At 39.9% G+C, this 21,334-nt stretch overlaps 1 protein-coding gene across 1 annotated transcript in view; it reads right to left on the minus strand.

Annotated features, from left to right (window-relative positions):
* The window catches only part of SAMD3 (sterile alpha motif domain containing 3), a 75,493-nt gene extending 54,386 nt beyond the window's left edge, over positions 1 to 21,107 (minus strand). Inside the window, exons 1-5 of the mRNA XM_049801486.1 lie at positions 21,014 to 21,107; positions 20,069 to 20,258; positions 15,916 to 16,026; positions 5,467 to 5,652; positions 5,077 to 5,161 (exon numbers count right to left, since the gene is read on the minus strand). Of these exons, the coding sequence (XP_049657443.1) occupies positions 5,077 to 5,161; positions 5,467 to 5,652; positions 15,916 to 16,026; positions 20,069 to 20,258; positions 21,014 to 21,092 (651 nt within the window). The 5' untranslated portion in view covers positions 21,093 to 21,107. The remainder of the gene's footprint in view (positions 1 to 5,076; positions 5,162 to 5,466; positions 5,653 to 15,915; positions 16,027 to 20,068; positions 20,259 to 21,013) is intronic.
* Positions 21,108 to 21,334: the final 227 nt, after the last annotated feature.

Below are 21,334 nucleotides of genomic sequence, written 5' to 3' on the forward strand. Positions count from 1 at the left end.
TAAAATATTTTAAAACATGATCATCCCAGAATATATTAGCAGCTGACAATTTAAATATCCCCTTAGTTGAGTTTTGCACAGTTTCCTTCTTTTGAAAACCTTTGTTTGGCTAGAAGACTTTTTCGCTTATTCTTCCACAAGAAAGAATATGCTGACACCTATACAGAGCTTTAAATATCCCTCAAAGTTCAAAACATTCAGCTGTTTCATCCTCCTGTCCTCAGATAAATTGAGAGTTTTAACTAAATCTATTTCTGTAATAGGATTCTCGTAAGCTTAGCCAAGTCCCTTCTCACATACGTATTTCATGAATGAGACTGCAAGCATATACATTTGCGTGGTTTCCCTAGCAGGTAATGCATCCTCTAAAAAAAATAATTTTGTTACCATTTCTGAGCTGCTAACTTCATTTTCTATTAATTCTGCTGCCCCAACCCCCCCAAAAACCCCAAACCCCGAACAACCCAAACCACCCCTGGAAGGTTTACAATGCTTGCAAGGGAGCAGAAGGATTAGTCTGTGTCTATCTGACATAGGAGGGAAAGGATTACACGCAGATTAAAAGCAGTAATTTACTAGCGAATAATCATTTTGTACGCAGTGGTTACATAAATCGGGCATGTCAGCGCTGGGATCCTGGGTTTGGCCAGCATCACAGCACCGCTCGGCAGCCCTGAGCTCGAGGGAGCTGCTTACGCAAAGCCCACTGGCAAGCGGTGTGGATGAGAGTGCCCTTTGCTTTCCTTCTTCATGTATGGTTGTCTTGAAATCATACAATTTTCAACTGTTGGCCGAAATGAAATAAGGGCAGTGACTCTTTCCAAATGGTTGGTTGTAATCCTTGTAAAAGGAATAAATACAAATAGAATAGTATCTTGGGAGTGGTCAAGAAACAGTGTCATGCCAATTTTCTTTCGACTGCTGCAACTGTGATGTTGGCTTTTTCTATACAACTTATTTGTCTGTAACTACTTACAAATGTTGCATTGGTTACATTACAGATCAGAAATCTAATAGTGCATTTCATAATTAAATTGAGATTATTTTTTAAAAATGTTGTATGTGTAACTTTAGAATAACATTGTTCTTTAAGTAGAGAAAAACATCATAGGAAAAAATCCTTAGGTAAACACCTTAAAGTACTTTTGACCCAAAGCTAATCTCAGAACAGCGTGGGGAAAATAATTTCATTCCAAGTGCTCCACAGACCTCTTAAATGAGTTTTGCTTTTAGTATAATTTTTTTTTTTACTATTATTTAGGATTTCAGATAATTCTTTCTTAATTCCTGCTTCTACAGTGACATAGTACATAACCTTTTAAATTCATAGTATACAAGTAGCTTATTCATAACCTTATTTTTAAACTTATTCATTTAGGATCATTAGCATCATTCAGACTATATTCCATTAGATATCCTTTTCAAGGGCCAATGGCACAGAAGCATATTTTTCTCTACTGCAAAATTAAATAGGAAACTTTTTAACCAAGAAAATAGAATTATGGATAATCTACACACTAATCTTTAATGACCTCTCATCGCAACAGTATGAGATTGAAAATATTAGACTACATTTCTACATAATGCACACATTGTTTGAATTACTTGTTTAAAAAAGTTTTGAGTTGTAAACAAAAAGTGTCCAGTATTTTGGGGAAAAAAACAACCAAACAAAAGAAACAACATACCCCCCCCCCCCCCCAAAAAAAAAAAAACCAAAAACCAAACACCAAACCAAACAAAAAACCCCAAACCAACCAACCAACCAAAACCCATCAAAAAAGAAAGAAAAAGGAATGTTCAAAGTTTTGCAAGTAAGATTTTTTCCTGTCATGAAAATACTGGTGTGCATTTAGATGCTCTTAAGTTTGTTGTTGTTCCTCTATGTTTTCCAGCAGATCTTTCCCCTTTCTGATTTTCCAAGCCATTTAATTTCCATGAAAATGTTGCGACAAAAGTGCTGACATTTCCAATTCATAGTTTCTCCAAGTTTTTCATTACATCAAGTTCTTTACATTCTGATTTTCTGTTCTTGGTCAGAAGAAAAAGCTAATTCTGGAATGTCAAGGTCTCCCACGGGATGAGCTTTCCCTTTCCTCAGCCAGAATGCCCCACGGGCTGCCCTGCCCACCCACGCCACGAGTGAGCGTGCATACTTGCCATGGAAGAACCCAGAACAGTTGTCACCGCATCCTTCCAGCGGCCAAGACACATCCATTTCTGGTGAAGGGCTCCAAACCATAAGACTCACGAGTTAAAAATAAAATCACACCACTGACAGACCTTCTCAGGGGATCTCCGTAAGAACTTCTGCAGCCCCCAGCAGATTCTGTGGCTGCTCCTCCACCCCAAAGGATAAGCAATTGCTTTACTTTTAAGCATGAATTTAGAGTTTAACTGAATCTAGGAGGCAAGACATAGCACAGCAATAAATTAACATCATTAACGACACAGATAGCTAGCTACAGAATACAGATAGGGATAGAGCACTTTGCACAGCAGAAGGGAAGACACTGGCCGGCAGAGGCGAGCTCCAGCACGCCAGAGGGAACGCCAGGCTTCGTACACCACACTACATCCGGCCTGTTGGTTTTTGAAGTGCGTGCAACTATTGCTTTTTTCCTGTAACTTTGGCAGGATGTTAAAAGTCCAAATACTTGAAAGCATGTTTGTTGGTATTCTAAATAAACTCGGATAACTTTATTAATCTACCAGTCCTGGAACACGTTATTCTCAGAGGCCTGCCCAGCTCAACTGCCATGTTCTGCGTGTCCCTTTCTCCAGCCTTACAACACACCAAAAGGAGGGGGTTACCTATCAGACACAGACACCTGTGCACAGCCACTCACCCAGGGCTCCCTTCGGAGTCCACAGAAAGAAACAAGAACTTCCATAGTGCTATTCCTCTCTTCCCAATGTAGACACCAAAACCAAATTATATGAACTGCATCTCCAGAAGTTTACATACACGTTATTTAATTTTTGCTTAAAATACTTCTCTCATTACAGTTTTCCTTTTCTACATTAAGCCATCAGTCACCAAATAAAGAGCTTTCTGCTTTCCCTCTGAATTATTTTATTGATGATAGCCTTCTTAAATACTTTCAATGTACTATTCAAAAATGGCAGTAACAACTGTCTAATTATTATAGATAAACAAGTTTAAGGTACTCAAAACCTCTCAGTAGGTAATATTTTATGTCTTACAAGACCTGTGATTCAGTACTGTCACCAGGAACAGCAAGTAGCAATTCTTACAGTCCCATGCTAGCCTGAGCAATTTTAAAAGAAAGGCCTACAAAAACTTCACTGTTTTGAGCTGAAGACACTTTTTCTAAGAAAAGATGAAAGAATGGTGATTAGACAATTTTTTGTTGTTGTTGTTCATGTGTTTCTTAAAGGTTTATGAATTCAGTTTTTTGTGCATATGTTGTAGGGTTTGTTTTAAGCTGTTGCTCTTGTAACGCACAACTATCTTAGATCAAGAAAAAAAAGAAGTATTTATAGCCTCTATGATGGTGAGGGAAGAACAGAATGTCTAACAGTAGGGCCAATAAAAATAGTAATCCATTCTCACCCCCTCCTCCCACCTTAAGCATACAGACATACACCTTTAGTGCATTTGTTCCTGCCTCAAGCCCAGCAACAGAGAGGGGCTGGCTCAGAAGCATTAGACTAGCAATATTGCAAACTGTTAATTCCAGCGTCCTTGCTTGCTTACCATGGTTTCTGCCAGATATGCTTTCTAGGAAGCATGAGAGAAATATCAAAAGATAAAGAGCAACAACTCTGAAGTCTCTGCCCCATCACGTAACTTCTGCCAGCACCAATTCTGGGATCGATCTGGGAAGCCACGAGCCATTTCCCAAAGAATGGAGTTATAAGTAGTTTCACTCAGTCTATGGTCCTGCTGCAATTCAAGCCCTTTGAAAACCTAACTTAAGAATCTCTGTTTGAAAACAGTTTTTAAAAGTTAAAGGCTGTAAAAAGGTCTTCACACCAGACCTGAATGTCATTCCAGCTCCCCTTCACAAAGGGAGCCAGATGAAGCCATAGCATTACCCAGGACCCCAGCTGGGGAGCCCCACTGAGGTATTCAGAGAGATATCCTGATTGAAAATAAGGGTGGACTGTTGTTGTCTGATCCTTCTGCTCCCTCACTCCTCTCTGAGATGCATTTTTTTTCTTTAGTCCCTTCCCTTCTACAATGCCTGGGCTCAGGGGAGAACTGGAATTAGCCACCCCTTAATCCTCACTTTTTTTTTTTTTCTTCTTAGAATTATTTTGTTTTTCTGCAGTAACTGCACACGAGATATATAAATAGATATGTTTAAAGCTAACAATCCCCACTGAGTCTCACAAGCTTTTACAAGATGCTATAAAAGTATCACATGGCAAAGCAATGATGTGAAGGCAAAAGGTGAACACTGTCCTCTGAGACCACAGATATGTATTCTGGGTCACAAGAGTGAAAAAAAATGTAGTTCAAATTTAAGTCACCTCCTTCCACTGCTTTCTGTTATGACCCCATTGAGATCACAACCAGTGTTTTTAAATAATGATTTTTTTTTTTTAATTAGGCCTAGATTCCCAACATACTTAAACCAGTAGTATTACTGCATGCTAGATATCTCGCACACAAGTGATCACAGTGCATTGCAAGAGCATCAGTCATATATTAGTCCTCGTACAGACAATTTTCTAAAGGCTTGGCTTCTTTGTTTTTAAACACAAAAATAAGTCACATTTACTTAAATTTGTCATTTGGAAGAAATCAATGCAGAAAGAAACTGTACCCAGCAAGCAACCAAGGACTTCATGTACAGGTCTGCATGATCTCACAGTGGCTTTGAGGAATGGCTATAACTGGATTAATCTTTAATTAATATAATGAAATAAGAACGTGATTTGTCGAACATGCCAAAGTGAAGCTCACAGCTCTGAATAGAGCCAGTATATAAGAAATCGATATTGATTTCCTCTGAACCAAGTTATTTTCTTGTGATTGATTCTGTGAAAAACAAACAAACAAACAACCTGTATTTTTCAAGACGGAGTACTCTTTACGATACTTACAAAGCCATTCCCATTTTCATCAAGGAATGGGTACGCCTGCAGCAGAGCATTGACAACAACGTTATATTGCTGACTGTTCGGATACCTGTGCAAACAAGATGGAGATGTAAAAGAAATACTTGGTATTCTAGACAGTATTAGACACTGTCTGGAGTCTATGCTGATATACGTGAAACTGACTATTTCCAAGACTATTGATTCCCCTCCAAATAACAAAGGGAACAGCTTTAAGGTTGGCACAAAGTCTTCCTGTTGGCTTCAACGGTTTCAGGCCCTTAGCCTGCTGTATTTAAGCAAGCATATTAAGAGAATGGCTTTACATTAATTTGAAAATTTATTTCTGCAGCCAATTGGTAATGTCCCCAAATAAATTTAACAATGTTTACTCACAGTGATCCTTCTAGGTATTTTGTCATGTCTGCTTGTAAAAATTCGATAATCCGTATTCTCATACTGTGATCAGGGCATTTTCTTTCTGCCAATACACACTTGACATCGTAAGGGAAGTCTGGCAAAGCATAAGAACTTGTCCACTGCAATGTCTTATATCTTGCAAAAAATGATTTCAGATTTTTTCTGTAAAAGAAAAGATTGCCTCATCATGATCGCATCCTTCTTCTATGGGAACGCAAGCAAGAAGGAAAGAAAAAATACAAGCAAAAATTCAACACAAAGGGAAGTTATTGCTATAGAAATTCGAGGCTTGCTCTCTTGGTTTCTACATAAGGAATACCCACAAAAGCTGCAATCAAAACATATGGGGTTAAAACCAGATGTCAGTTGTGAAATGTTTTAATCGGCGGACGCTAGAAGGTGGTCACTAACTGAAAGCAGAAGGCAAAGCGGAGGAAGCCACTGGGGACTTGCTACTGTTGCAAAATATCTTTATCTGTCATCATTTATAATCTGTTTCCTACCAGTTCTGCTAATTTAATCGTGAAAGCAAGCTGAACAGCTCAATTGAATAAAATACTATACCCGCCGTTAGTTAAGACTGCCCTCCCAAAGGGGCAAGCAGTGAAGGGATGAAGGCAGTTATTGTCAGCACAATGGCTGGAAACAAAGCAGACACAGCCCATCAGTGCCCACAGCTCCAGTCCCAAGACAGCCATCAGCACTATTTACAGATGTCACAGCCCAGCTGGGCTGAGCCCGATGCAGGGTATCACCACAGCTAACTCAAGTGCTTCCCACCTCCTGAGAGCCTGCCAAACCCTAATTCTGAAGGAACACAGGGAAAAGTAGAGATAAATTGACGTGGAAGTCAATCAATAGCCACCTAAAAGGTAGAGTGGTTCTGGCAGCCTTAGACAGCTTCCTAATCACAGTAGTCCAGACCCAATAAAGAAATTTCAAATGAGAGGTGCCAAAGGCATCTAAAGAGTCCTGTTATGTATGTGGTATCACTGCAATTTATGTTCCCTTTTAAATTAAATTGTTCCCAAATTGCAGAGAGCAACTACCAGGCTTCTAAAAGAATATAAAAAAAAAAAAAAGAAGCTATCATTATAGATGACAAATGCAGATGCTTACATGGTATAAATATACAGATATCTATATCTGAAGTAATTATCTGCACTCCCTTTATATTCACTGAGGAGACATAAGCACCAGTGAAGGATGACAGAACAACCAGAAGACATCTAAATCAGACCTGATATTCTCTCTCATCTAGTTCTCTGTTATTTATGAAGAAAATTAAGATAGTTACCCCAGTTGTTGAAATCTATACTGTATGTCTCAAGTTAGGAAGCCCACATTTGGCAGGTGAAAGCTCCGACACAAAGACATGTGGCTGGACTCGGCATGCTCTGGTGTCCCTTCCAAGCTGCACTAGCTTTTGAGTCTATGAAAGTTATGGAAGGAAACACACAAGTTTTCACTCCGAAAGGTCTCTACGGTAGCCTATAAACAAGAGCTAGGTATATAAATAAGAGCTGTGAAGAGTTTTAGCAGGGTCTTCATTGGGAGGTTTTGCTATCCAGCCTCTTTCAGATAAGGATGTAAAACAACCCCCATGGTAACCAGTATCCTTAGGCTGGCAAAAATCAACTGCAATACCAATGGATGAGCATTTGCAATAGCTTACTTTATACCACTTTGAAAGATTACTATATATATCTGGGAGGCAGATTATTTTGGGCCCCTATAGCACTAGTTACAGCCTCAATACCTTCTTGAGCAGGTTAGCTTATAACTCTCATAACCTTGTTGACCTGGTTATGCTGCCATACCATCCTGGCATCTTTTAACATAGGCTGGTAGCTTGCAGGCTAGTAAAAGCTCTATGGCCATGATATAACTTTACCAACCCCAGCACTACTGCAAATTATGATGCAGTGCTGAAAAAAAAATAGTATTTCGGTTACTGTTATATGGTTTCATAGATATATTTACAGTAGTAGCAGTATACTCACAGCACTACCATTGCCCTGTGCAAAATGGGTACAAAATGGCCAGGGCTGCCATCTCTTCAACCTCACCAGATTTTATGAGACACAGATGGTTAACAGTAGATGCAAACTGTAGTAAACTTCTGTTAGTACTTCACAATCTCAAAAGAAGGAAAAGCTGTGTGAAAGGTGACAAACATATCCACACAGACACATTCATGTCCTTATTTGGTGACAAATTAATACACAAATAGGAAAACAAATCCCAACCCAGATTCTGAAATCACATGGAAATCCCTTCTATACAAATAAAGTGCAGAAGTTCAATGTAGCATCAATGAGGAGCCCATAAGTTTGAATCCTGTACTTCTACTGACTTTACTGATGAATGTCATGTAGCAGACAGGCTGCAAGTTACTTCATACTATTTTCAACATTCTATCATTTAAAATAGTTCAAAAATGTACTGAAGTTTAAAACGTGCAGTAATTTGTAGCTGAGCAGCAGTGATACTCTTGTTGCTAATACCAGTTACGCAGAATTGCCATTTTGAAAAGTGGAATAGTTTAGCAGGTTCAGTTCAGGCAAACTGAACTGTACTCATTTCCTGGAAGAAAATAGTGTTTTCTTGCAGTTGGGATAGCTAATAGCCATGAAGGCATGGTAACTCTCCCCTCCACCAGTCCTTTCACATTTGCCAGTACAGCAAAAATACTCCAAATTCCATTTCTCTTCAGCCTCATCCAACACAGAAAACACTTCCTTGCTGTCCAAACAGGATCCAAGAATTCTTTTAGTCTCCATGGTGCAACAGATTAAATATTTTACTAGCTTTTGCTGAAATCATTGCTGTTAGGCAGTCATGTTTAATATGTGCAGTAATATTTTACAATGAAATGCAGGTTTGTTTGAAAAAAGAGACACAACTCCACACTAAACTTTATACCCAGAAAGGCTCGCATGCAAACTTGTTTAACTAAAAGAACAGTTCAGTTAAGCTGTATGTGCACTGGGATTTACACATATAGCCAAGACCTTCCTTGATTGTGGAGAACAGCATTACAGTTATTTAGGTACTGCCGTGGTTTAAACCCAGCCAGCAACTAAGGACAATATACACGCAACTAAGTCAGGTACACGCAAATATAGCCTGTTTCTAACCATCCTTCTCTGGTCTTCTAGTTAACCTGAGCCACAGAGATAAGATCAAGATCCCAGAGTACAAATTCCTACATCTTTTCTTCTCTCTCAGTTCTTAAGGCATTTGATGCTGCAGCTAAATCAATCCAATGGCTAGCTGCTACCAAATGTCAGTCTCCCTCTCCCCCTTGCTCTCAAATGTCTCTACCCCTTTTTTACAGGTACTGGGAAGCCTCTAACCCTGCAGCAAGTTACTTCAAGGAGCTACAGGAATGAAATTTTTTCATTTTTCTTCTTGGTTTAGTTTTCTCACTGTTCAGGTCCCCAGAATGGCTCCCCATGAGGTGAGACAAATACCAGCGCAGATGAAGCAAGCTTGTCTCTATGTTTAGCTGCAATATGGAACTGAATCCCAAGAAGCATCTCCTCAGCAAGAACACAACTAATCACAGAGCTTTTGACCACTCTGCTTTTATAGATGACCATATTATGTACTGTACTAAGCCATAGCATTGTTTCACACAGCTATTTCTTTGGCTCCGTTACAGCCTTACACTGCTCATGTACAGCACATTTACTGAGACACAACTATAAAATAAAACAACGCCATTTTTGGAGGAGCCATTTGTCTCCTTCAGCTGGCAAAAAACAACGAACCAACCAACCAACAAAAAAACAAAAAACCCCCAACCCTCCAAACCCCCACCTATTTAAATTATATAACCCCTGGGATCCCTAATCCCAGGGAATATCTTGTTTTACTGCCAAACAGACAAAGATTTTACATGCTTGCAGCATTACCAAGATCATTTGATGAAGGTTTTAGACTGCACTAGAGTGAAGAGTGGTGAGTGAACGCAGCATCACGGTCTCCAAGTTCAGTGTCCTGTGCAACCTCATGCAGAGACAGAGCTGACTGAATTAGCTGTAACAAGGCAGTGAAAACAATCTTGACATCAGTACAGACAGCTCAGTCAAGATAGCTGTGCAAAGTGCAGTAGATACCTAGAAACAGGTTCAAATACTAGATCATATGATTTTGTCATTTTTAAGCTTCTGAGTGTAGTGGTAAGAAGGATCAGTTTCCTGCATCTGTTTAGTTTATTTAGGAAAAAAAAAAGTGACTTAAAGGTCAACTGAGCACACGCATAAACAAGCTGTGTGCCAAATGCTTTTCTTATTGTCTACTTTGCTAAAGTCAACGAGTCTGTGGTACCCATTGCTACATCTTGCACCAGCTCAGGTCCCAGTAACTCAGGACATCTCAGTTGGGCAGAACCTTGCTGACATCAACAGGTTTCCAGGTTCAGCATGTCCAGACAGAACCCAGCCCATGGGTGGAGCCTCAACAGATTCCCATTTTTCGCAGGTGAAGGTCTAGCCTTTCATGTGTCCTGCCTGGAGACTTGTAGGCTGGAAGAAAGTCCACATCTACAAAGGCAAGGAAGAAAAAGAAGAGAAAAAAACCCCTGGAACTTGCAGATGTGAAGGAAGGAAAAGTCTGCAGCTGTAGAAAATGTTCCTCTTCCCTAACACACATATAATATACTTTCAACTCTATGACAAAAGTTAATGTTGTAAAGGTTGTTTCCATCAAAAGGAAGAAATGGTGACAGGTGATTAAATATCAAAAGAAACTCTTCTTGCCCTCTCAATAATAGGATAAAATAGGGCTCCCTTTCTACTCACAGTTCCAAGATCTGTGCCTGAAGGATTCTCATGCTTTTCCCTTCATGTGCTTCACTGCCATTTCCTACTTTCCAGCACAAATTAACAGTTTCCCAGTTATTCCCTAGAGCCTGGGATTTGCAGTCTACCTAGCGCTTGATGATGTCTTTCACTTTTTAGTTCCTGCTAAACGTAGGGGCGGGTATCCTTAGACTGAACAAGAAGCTACCCGCAGCAGCATTAGGGTCATCAAGTTACAGACAAAATTAATCATCTTTAAAAAATTTTGTGAGATGCAGACACAACCTTCTTCTAGAGGGAGTCAAGATTTTTTGACAGTTTCCATTCTGAGGAGCTGTGTCATGTAAGTGAAGGCTCTGTACTTCGATCACACGTGAGGGCAGCAGCTGTAGGTTACACACAGGGGGAGAGAAAACGCTCCTTGGGGAATCTGACTGACAGAACTGCCAGCTAAATCAGGCCATTTTAAAGAAATGGTGTTTTTTGCATTCACCCGTGTAAGATGTGTTATACTGTCTCCAAAGAATTTTATGTCTTTGGGGCTTTTTTGTTGTTGTTGTTTTTATGACTTTGCTAGACCTTAACAAGGCAATGCAGTTAGTGTCTCCTGCAAGACATTTTTAAGACTTGGCTTATTTCTGATGTGGAAGAAAGGAGATATGGGGGGGGGTCCTGCAAACTTTTGTGGAAGACTCACAGCACCACATCAGTAAATTCAGCTCTGCTGACCTCAAGCGCTCCAAAACCATGAGTCCAGTTGCCTTTGCTTCCAAAACATTGAGGCAACAAGCACAGAGAAGATATTATTGTGAGTCTTCTAGTTTTTTTTAAGTTAGTATTCTTAAGCTTTCTGCTGCAATGACAGAGACATGAAATGCTGACTTAAAAAAAAAGTGGCAGAGATTCTCTCAACCTCATAAATTGAAAACCTAAATTTAAAGAATCTCCCCCAAACCCTACACAAACCAAGCCAAAACCCACAGATGTAACAGGTTGTATGAGGATGGAATAGCAACTGAAGTTAAATTGTCAGGAATCATCACCATAAAAAAGAAATTGTTTTTCTGTCACGATACATCATTCAAACAGGGGAATCTACTACTGAAACAATAAATAGCTTCAGAAATATTGAGACAAATTCTTAGAAGAAAGATTCAATCAATCACTGTTAAAATTAATGGGCTAGATGCAATTTATGGGTTTAGAATCGCTAAACATTAGTTGTTGAAAAGGTATAATGCAAGGAAGCATCTAATGTCTGTACTTCTGAACAAAAAGACAGACACTACTTCTTTTCATCTACTATTTATTGACCATTGTTAAAAAATTAACTTTTTTTTTTATGGCTGCTATTCATGTCCATGTGAACTAACTGAAAAAATGTCATCGCATCTACTAGAAACAATTCTGATTATATCAACAATAAGGTTTCTGCATAGAAACTAAGAAACTCTTAAGTTATTTATAAAAAGGCACAGTCCAGCTGAGGTTTTCTTTGTAGGACTATAGCTGCATATGTGTATGTACACACGCATATAAAAGTAATATTTGCCCCCTTGTGTAAAGGGAGAAAAATAATCTGAAACAATTGACTAAGCAACAATTTTTCAGGCCAGCTACTCTCTCTTCCCCCCCCCCCCCCCCCCCCCTCTTTTTAAGGCACAAGCATAAGTGTGTTTCTGATAGAACACATTAAACACAGACGAACAATTCTGCTGTATGTGTAACGGGGAAGCAAAGGAAGGAGCTCTATAAAGATCATTAGCAGAACAATGTGTCAAAACTAAAACACGCTTCTGATGCAGCTACCCAGTAGTCAGTGAAGTTGCCTGCGGCCCCACCAAACTAGACACAAGACTACCCTAGCTAAGGAGCTGTACAGCATCGCTAACACGGCTCCCTGCCCTGCTCACCTCCAGTCCCTATCAGCAGGATATTACTAGTGCAAACATTGCACTGGTGCACACTGGTTGGTGCCCAACCTCAAGAGGGCTTGTAGCAGGCAAGCCATCTCCGTGGAGGAAATGAATGAAGGGAGTTTTGCAACCATGCAGGCCAGCACAGCCATCTTGGAGACAGGAGCCAAGTTTATTTTCAAATAAACCTTCCAATTCATTGTCCTTGCTATAAGCCCAAATTTACACAGGCACCAGCACCAATATACTGTCAATGCTGGCAATGGCTTTATTGGTATATGAACGCATAGCAGGCCTAGGTTTGGTTGAGCACCGACCACATCTTCCAAATTTGCAGCAAATAGAGAAGTTCAAGGCTGGCCAGAAGATCTGTTATCCTGCTTGCGTACAGAAGCCTGCTCTGAGCAAATTACTTCACAGTGTTCAGACAGTAAATCTGTTACACGACGCAAGGGCTACAGAACGCTTTTTTAATAGAAAGAATAAATGTACAAATAAACCTGTGTCAGGACATCGCTCTTGAAGGAAAACAGCTGGACTACCATATTGGAAACAGTGAAAGAGGGATACGTTAGGGATGCCATCTGATAAACAAACACCTTGATGAAAGGCAGACAGAACGTATAAACCAACCAAAAAAAGGTTGGTTCTTCACAGCAGTATCAGCTATTTACAAGTAACGACAGCTTCTGTCTTACCATCAAGATAAACACCAGGCTGGAGGAGCCGTCAAACTGCTAATACTCCAATACAGAAAACCAGGTATAGGGGAAATATGTTTATTGAATCATCCTCTGTAGCTATCTTATTGTCTTCACAGAAGAGCACTGCTTCAAGATCAATCTTCTTGGGATATTACTAAAAAGATGGCTCTTTTTACTTCTGTAGTTGCTAGCAAAGAATTATTCCACTGAGGTAACCTGCAAACCTCATCTGGTTGTAGGTATGCACAATTTCAATGCAAGAAAAATAAAATTATACAATTGCTGCATCCACTTACTCTTTACTTTTGCGTTTAAACAACCTTCTTTGATTTTTTAAAATATTTAGTAATACAGAAGAGTGTATTTAACACAGTTGTTAGGACTGTCTATGCAGGAAACATACAAAGAAACTCTGAACCAATTCACCAGCACTAATAAACCATAAAAGCACCCACAAATTAATTTCAAGCAAAACCATGACGGTTATTGAACCTATAGTTGTATGAGTCTTTTGGGGGAAAACCAAAAAACTCCCCCAAACCCAACCCACAAAATTTTAAGTTCTTTTTCAGTTTGGATGAAATGAATGAGGGGACAGAGCTCACAAGCATCAGCCTGGCCAAATATTGATCAATTGAACTGTACATTTAAACCAACTCCACTGAATTAAACTAACCTGCGGCAGAACTGACTCTAGAAGCGCTTACATGAACTGCTCTGCCGCCAAATAAGTGGGTGAGGTGGGAACACCCACTTCAGAAGAGTGGAAGCCATGGTTGTTCTTAGCTGCTCTTCCACATCTGGACTGGCTACTGAGAAATGGGTACCTACCCTCCTTCTTACTCACAATAAGACAGTCCAGAGTGTTTTATTTGCAGAATCACGTCCCTATATTACTACAGCTGCCCTTTCCCCATCAGTTAAGATGAGAGACTAGGGGAGAGAAACAAATGCACAGACTTTACACGTTCTCAATTCAAAGCAATGGAAAAAAACCCCACTAGTCAATCTAACAGAAATGTCTATTAACATTATGTCAAAATGAAAAAAAAACCAGCCACCATTAACCTGATGTGAAAAACTAGTTTGCACCATGGCACATAAATCCATAGACTGGAACTTGAATGAGAAACACACACACAAACTGACCAACCCAGCTTTCAAAGTAAGTATATTAGCAAAATAAACAGGGGATTACTTTTATACTCTAGGCTAAGAATCTATCATTACATTGTAGTCAAAGCAACTTTTTCTGTTCCCATAATCAAATTTCTAAAACAAATGCCTTGTTCAACCCTTCACAACCTGCTTATAGCTGGCATAATCCCCTCAAGCATATAAAACATTAACATTTTCTATCGTTGTTGAAAATGCAATGAGTACTGTAGGAAGAGAAGGCGGGAAGAAGAAGAAAAAAAAATTAATTCAAACCTAACCTCTATAATACCACACTTAGAACTGTGGGCCATGCCATAGACCTATCTAAACAACAGCATTCACCTCTGAAGATAATATTTAGCTTGGGATGAACCCCATGCAGCAGCTGATGGGTGCAGGGCTGTTCAGTCCCATCCTCTGTCTCAGTCAGTTAAAACAGCTGTTTCTGAGAAAGACATTTGCCAGGTTCTCATCTGACCTTTAAAGAGAAGCCCTCATAAAATTTACTCAGGTCTTCAAGACTACAAATCATCACAGCTCCACTGGCTTTTAGGGCACCTACTACTTCACTGAGAAGGGGCACTTCCATTTAGAGCAGCAGATTTCCCTCCTCTTCTGCTTCTTTGCCCCAAGATGAACTGCACTTTTGCAGTCCCTTTCCCTTAACACGCCATTATGGGCCTTTGAAAGCTACTACTGACAACATTTGCCGAGAACATTTCCTAAAGCCAGCCTATTATGGGTTACACTGATTCACACAACCCATTTAAAACTCTTCATACAGCACAAGGCAAATTACTCATCATTAATTAAAAATAAGTATCCTTTAGAAGTACAGGCTAAAATACCTCATTGCAAAATCATTTTAATGCTTTACTCTGAGGGTTTCAGTGATTTGGGTTTGTTTCATTGGTAACAATGCTGACAGGATCTTTGGGTTTGTGGGTTTTTTGTTCATTTGAAGTTTGTAGCAGGACTTTATTTTAAAAACATTAACTGTGTGATTCGCTAAGCCCTCTACCGTGTTCCCAGACAGCTTTATCCCTAACTCCTCCTTATTTTTTTTAAAGTGATAAAAATAGATATTTTTGTAGGAAGATGTCCCCCTTATCTCAGAACGGTGAAGCCATCAGTCACATCTATGGGGGAGAATGGTGGTAATTATAGCAGGTGGGAATAAAGGGGGATAATGAACGGACAAAGTTTCACAAACAAGAAAACAATTGCCTTGAGAGAGGAGCAGGACTCTTCCAACACTCGCTGCCCATCCCAAAAGTAGAAAAGCATGCATAAGAAAAAAAAAAAAAAGAAAAAAGAAAAAAAGACACATATGTCTTGCCTCCAGTTTTTAGGGAGACTTATTTTGACACCCAAAGAAAATGAGCATGCAAATGGAATCAGCATGCCTACCTTTCCAAGTACTATATTTAAGGTGCCTCAAGCACACAATTTTTTTATAGGCATATTCCATGCTGTAATGATTAATTCACCAGATTGCTATTGAAAACACATCTGTAAAAAAAGGATTTTTAAAAGCTACTAAAAGACAAACCTGTACCTTGCCCTCTGCATAAGGCAACATACGAGACAGTGAGCAAGGACTGAGGATGGAGGTCAGAAAAAACACCATTAGACTATTGCATTCAGTCAAATTCCTAATAAATTTCTGCTCCTGCTGTTTTCTAAATATACCTGGATATACCTGAACCAGGCCTTCAATAATTAGGATCTCTTTTTAGAAAGTATCTATTTAGAAAGTTTAGTCTTAACAAAGCAAAAAGAAGTGTTTATGTCATTTTCAAAAGGTAAGAAAAATTTAGTTAATACATTATAACTCACTTTTGCTTTCGCACTCTGTGATCAATTAGTCCTTCTTCATTTTCAGTTGAGCACAGATATTTTTTCTGCTCCACAGGACCAGAAGAATTTAAGATCTGTCTACTAGTAGCCCTGAAAGGAGAGGGAAAAAAAAATTTAAAAAAAAAAAAATCACCATCAGGCTTTGTGCAGCTTATAGAAAAGAGGTATACCAGTGGCAGAAATAGAGAAGAAGAAAAATTAACATATTGAATAGTCATAATTTTATGTGTTGCTGATGTCTCTTAATCAATCTCTCAGTTCAATTATCAAACTCTGACAAGTTAAAAGGAAAACTGTAAATAACACTGTCTAGTGATAGTCTAATTACTACGCAGTTACAAAACCCAAGAAAATAAACCCTCTTGGGGTTGCAGGATAACTGCCGTCTTCATAGCCTGGCATCTCCTTATCACTGGGAATAATTAACCATTACAGTATGCAAGGGGTGGTGTGAAAGAATGACTTACACAGAATCGTAAGGCAGTTTCTATTCCACTAGAACCCTGAACACTTGTTTTTTTCTAAAGGTTAAGTACATCTTGAACCTTCAAGTCAGCTTTGCATTACTCCAACCACTCTAGAAGATCCCCAAATGCCACCTGGTCTCACATCGCACTGTTCCTGGTTATTTGCTCCAACTCTAACCTGTCACTACAGCCAAAAACTCTAGATACCCACCTCACTGTCTATGTGCTACTCCAGACCACTGCTTTCCATTTAACCTTTGTGTCCACCTCTCTCCCTCCTCATTTCCCTGTTGTTTCTCCTTCTCCTTTTGTTGGTAGAAGCCAACATCAACAGTTTTACCCTGCACTGGGGAAAGGCAGAGTTAAGACAAGGGCTACTGTTACGCTGCCAAAAAGTCATGGAAGTCATCAACAACTTTTTTTTTTTTTTTTTGCGGGGGGGGGGGGGGGGTGGGAGGGGTGTTAGATTCCTTCCTGTACCTCATCTCTTCAGAACCTCTGAACTCCAAAGGTTCTTTATAAACTGTTCAAGCCTCAGCTGCACTCGCACATGAAAGGTTATTATTAGAAGTGATGTTAACATTTGCCATATTTATAAGGGGAGTTTCCCCTTTTCCATGAATCAACACATCTTTTTCAGGCATCCAGTTAACACCAGAAAAAAATCCAGTATGTTCTCTATGTGGCTCCTAGAAACAATCTCTTTTGGAATTGTAAAGCATCTTGATGTTTACCTGGTAACTCCTCATATGCATGTAAACACAGTTTCTACTGCATGGCCCAGAGCGCTTCCACCTTACCAGCAACAGACACAAGATGCTATTTCCGCGTCCCAATCCAAATTGTAAGTCAGTCACATGTGGTGTCCTTTCACAAGTCCATTACTTCCACACAGAATGTGTTCACCTACCATACTCAGAACTCCATGTCCAACCACTTTATTATCTGTTCCTAGCAGAGAGGTGAACAGAGCACAAATCACACGCGGTTAGAAGGTGTCCTGAGGGCACCAGGATAAAGAGGTGGCCAGCCAGGAGTGCACCAACAAGCACTGGGGATAGCATTCATGGGAGAAATACAACAGAGAAATACTGCTGACGGCTCTTGGAAGCTCCACAGCGGTTTCAGCTGACCCAGGAGATCGCTATAGTACTGCTTTCTCCCCTGCCCTGTGGCTGAGCGATGCCTTCTCCACCCTGGCCCTGGTACTCGCAAGGTGAGCTGGTTCTGGAAACTGGCCTGACTGAGAAATTATTCTGCAAAACTGAAAAGGTGGTTGGTTTTCACCTGGGCTCAAGCACCGCAGGAGAATGGCTAGGAACATGTAGATTCAGTTTTCACAGTTGTCCCCTGCCGCTGTGGGACCATAGACTCAGCTACAGATGCTACTAACAGTGAACCTCAGTGCGGTGACTTTGCTCATGTGAACAAGACTGCAGTTCAGCCTAACATCGCTGAGCAAAAGAGAAAATGTGAGTTCACTTCACATATATTGTGGATCTTTGAATTTTTGGTTTTGTCACATACTCTGTTCCTCTGTGTCAAAGTAGCTTACCAAGAAAATAACTTTATTACATTACTTCAAAAGAGTGTCTCATACACTTTATTCTAGTCCAGAGTCCCTGAATTAGATCTTTCTATTCTTAGAGGACTTTGTTCAAGATGTACCGAACAGAAAAAATAATTTCCAACTACATCACAAAGCACTCCAGAGTTAAGAAGTAACAGTTACAGCTACCTGAATAAGAGCATACAGCTTTTAGTGTTATAAAAAAATACTATTTTTACTGCAGGAGCTTTTCATCATTCTGCAACCCAAACTGTACAGAATACCTTGATTTTTTACTCATCCTAAAATACATGACTAAATGCATTTCTTAAATATGCTTGAGTTCTATTCTGTGGTCCTTGACCCTGACACACAAAATGTTTCAGAAATGGTAGCTTATTTACCTAACTTCCCTGTAAATTGAGGAATACCAGAATCTTATTATCCAGGCAAGATGACTAGGTAGGGAAAGATTTTAAGGTAAATTATATTTACTAATATTTGAGATTTTCAGCATTTGATTTTTTTAGAGTCTGCAGTACTTCACAGAAAAGCTGCACCCTCACACTACTGCAACTGCATGCTCTTTGTGAGACCATAAGGCCTGACTTGCAGGACTTGAGAAGTACACAGGGAACAGTCACATCTGAGACGCAGTCCAGCCAAACATCCCTGACAAAGTCAAGGATGAAATCTAAATATCCAAAGCAACATGCAAACTGCCCTAAACCTAAGAACAGGTTTTCTTCTCCTGAAATCCCCTGAGCATCTTCCACACTTTGGATGAAGTACAGGGCCCAATACAGTAGTCTTCGTCGCAGCAGACACCTGCTCTGCCTCCAAAGAGTGAGCTTCCTATAAATCAGGTGAGGCAGGACCCTGGTGCAGAGAACCAAGACTAGCTGTGAGCACATACTTCAGGTCTATGACAAACCGTATGTGTGGTGACATTGTCTTCTTCCTCCACCTCCCTTGCCTCCAGTGATGAAACCCAAGGGGTTTCATAAACACTTCTACAAGGACAAGAGGATGTGTCTACATGAGCAGTTTAGTTCTGCTCATGAGTGCAATTTGGTTGGAAATAACCCAATCATCACCATTTACCATGCTTTGGTTTGCACTGTGAAGTCATCTCAGAGTGCACAACCTGGACTCCTTTTAGATGAAGGCAAATGCTACAAAGAATGTTCTACAGTTTGCTGCTACTGTGTGCCAACGCAGGCTTAGTGCTAGAGACTTTTCCTTCAAAAAAGAGCATTTTGCATCCATGGCAAGCCATTCTCTACTGCCAGGATTCTTGGGCTTAGAAGAGACCACTCTGAGAGCTCAGGGTGTCTCTCCTCAGTCAAGACATGCACAAAAAATAATCCTGCAAGATTTACAATAGATCAGAATGGAGGGGAGGGATGGGGGGGGACCAAACCAAACCAACCAACACCAAACCCCCCAACCAACCCACACCAAAACACCTGACCAAAAAAACCCACAAACAAGCAACCTCTGCCCTGCTTCCACCCCACCCCCACTGAAAGAAACACCAAGCAAACAAACAAGAAAAGAAAACCTGCTCAACAAAGAGCCAGAAACTGCTCGGTGAAGACAATATTTGTGGAATTAGTTTTTTAAAAATACATCTAGTTCCACACAGTGGGATTATTATATGCTTACACCTAGCTCAAATTCAGAGCTTCCTTTGAGAGACTGAATTTAAATATACCTGTGACACAAACACTATCTTTGGCTAAATCATGATTTTACTCCAAGACTTGCAAACATTTGAAAGTGCATGCTTCAAAAGCTGAAGACCACAAATACAGAAAATTTTAGCTACAGTGAAGGTTTGATGATGCTTCATCCAAATGAAAACTAGGTCCTAGAACTGGAAATGAAGAGCAGCTTCAATTAATTAATGGTGGTGTTCAGGAATGTTGATGCCCTGCTTAAAACCATGAGGTAATAACCTTATTTTGCATTTGACATGTTGTTAGAGATATCTGAAGTTTAAAAAACAGTTACAGCTTACCGCTATAGAGCTAATAAACGCCAGTTTTACAATGCTATGAAAAGAATAGAGCTATACCCAGACTGATATTTTCTGTGCCATGCACAAACTTACCCACTGATTACTTCTGGAAATTTTGGAGAAGCTGTTTCACAGCAGTATGTAAGGGATTCTAGCCCACTTTTTTGTTGCTGGTATTTACTAATCAGGTCCATCAGCACGGCCTGGTGCCCAATCTTCTTCACCAGCTGCTGCACCATACGATCATTAAGAGCCAGAAGAGCTGCTCCACTTACTTCTTCTTCTGCAGATTGAAGGGGTTTAAAGAATTACTGTAAAATAACTTAATAGTTACAGTAACATTCTATATGCCTAAAAACGTGATGATGGAGGACAGGTCAAAGGCAAGGATGCTTTCTACTGCTGACAGTCTTCATCTGCTAAAAAGATGATGTTTTATCTACTGTTCTTTCCCAAGCAGTGCCAGAAGTTCTAGTCACTGGCCACATACCTTCCCCTGTCAAAAAGCCAAGCCTGAAACATCCAGAAGCAGTGAGCTGACTATTTTAATGCTTTAAATCAGGCTTTGCTTAGACTGTTAGTTAATGAAGGAAAGCAAGCTTTTTAAGTGAGCACGCAACAAATAGCCTGTTCACTTAACAGTTCCTCATGCACTCTTTTGTGGAGTGTTTATATACTCAGGCACAAAACATTTACACACTACAGTTGCATTATTTAAAAAGATTTATACAATATAAAATAGGCCCTGACAAGCCTGTTAAACTGCCAGCTCTGATTTGAGAAGGTGTATCTATTTATATACAGGCTTAAACTCACTTGCCAGCATTTCTCAGAGACTTCGTAATAAATCTGCGCACTTATTCTGATTTATTAGATCTATGTCAGTTTTCACCCTAATAAATTTCTATAAAAGTCTGAAGTTTGCATAAATATACATGTCCCCAAAACAAGGTAGGCAGTGCCAATGAAAGGCACAGAAAGAAACACCAAACAACACCACACACCACCACCCCCCTCCCAAACAACAAAAATGCTTACCACGAAACTTAGGAACTAGCTCTCCTAAATTTCTCTGTCTCAACCAGTTGCAGACTTGATCAACAGACCAACTTTCCATCCTTAGGTGTTGCAATGCTAAGTTCTGCTGTGAAATGAAAAGAGAGGCTTATTTTCATACTGAACTCCAACATTTCATAGGAAAAAACCACACTCGGCAAATAATGCTACATTTACATGCTCTGAATAAAAACAGTGCAAAATTATCCGACTAATGCCTGTTGCAAGTGGCAGTTTCCTTGGCTCCCCTTCTTCACCTCCTCTCCCTTTCCTGCTTTCCCCCTGCTCTAAGAGACAGCCTCA

Source organism: Accipiter gentilis, chromosome 5, assembly GCF_929443795.1.
Source record: "Accipiter gentilis chromosome 5, bAccGen1.1, whole genome shotgun sequence".
Lineage (NCBI taxonomy): Eukaryota > Metazoa > Chordata > Aves > Accipitriformes > Accipitridae > Astur > Astur gentilis.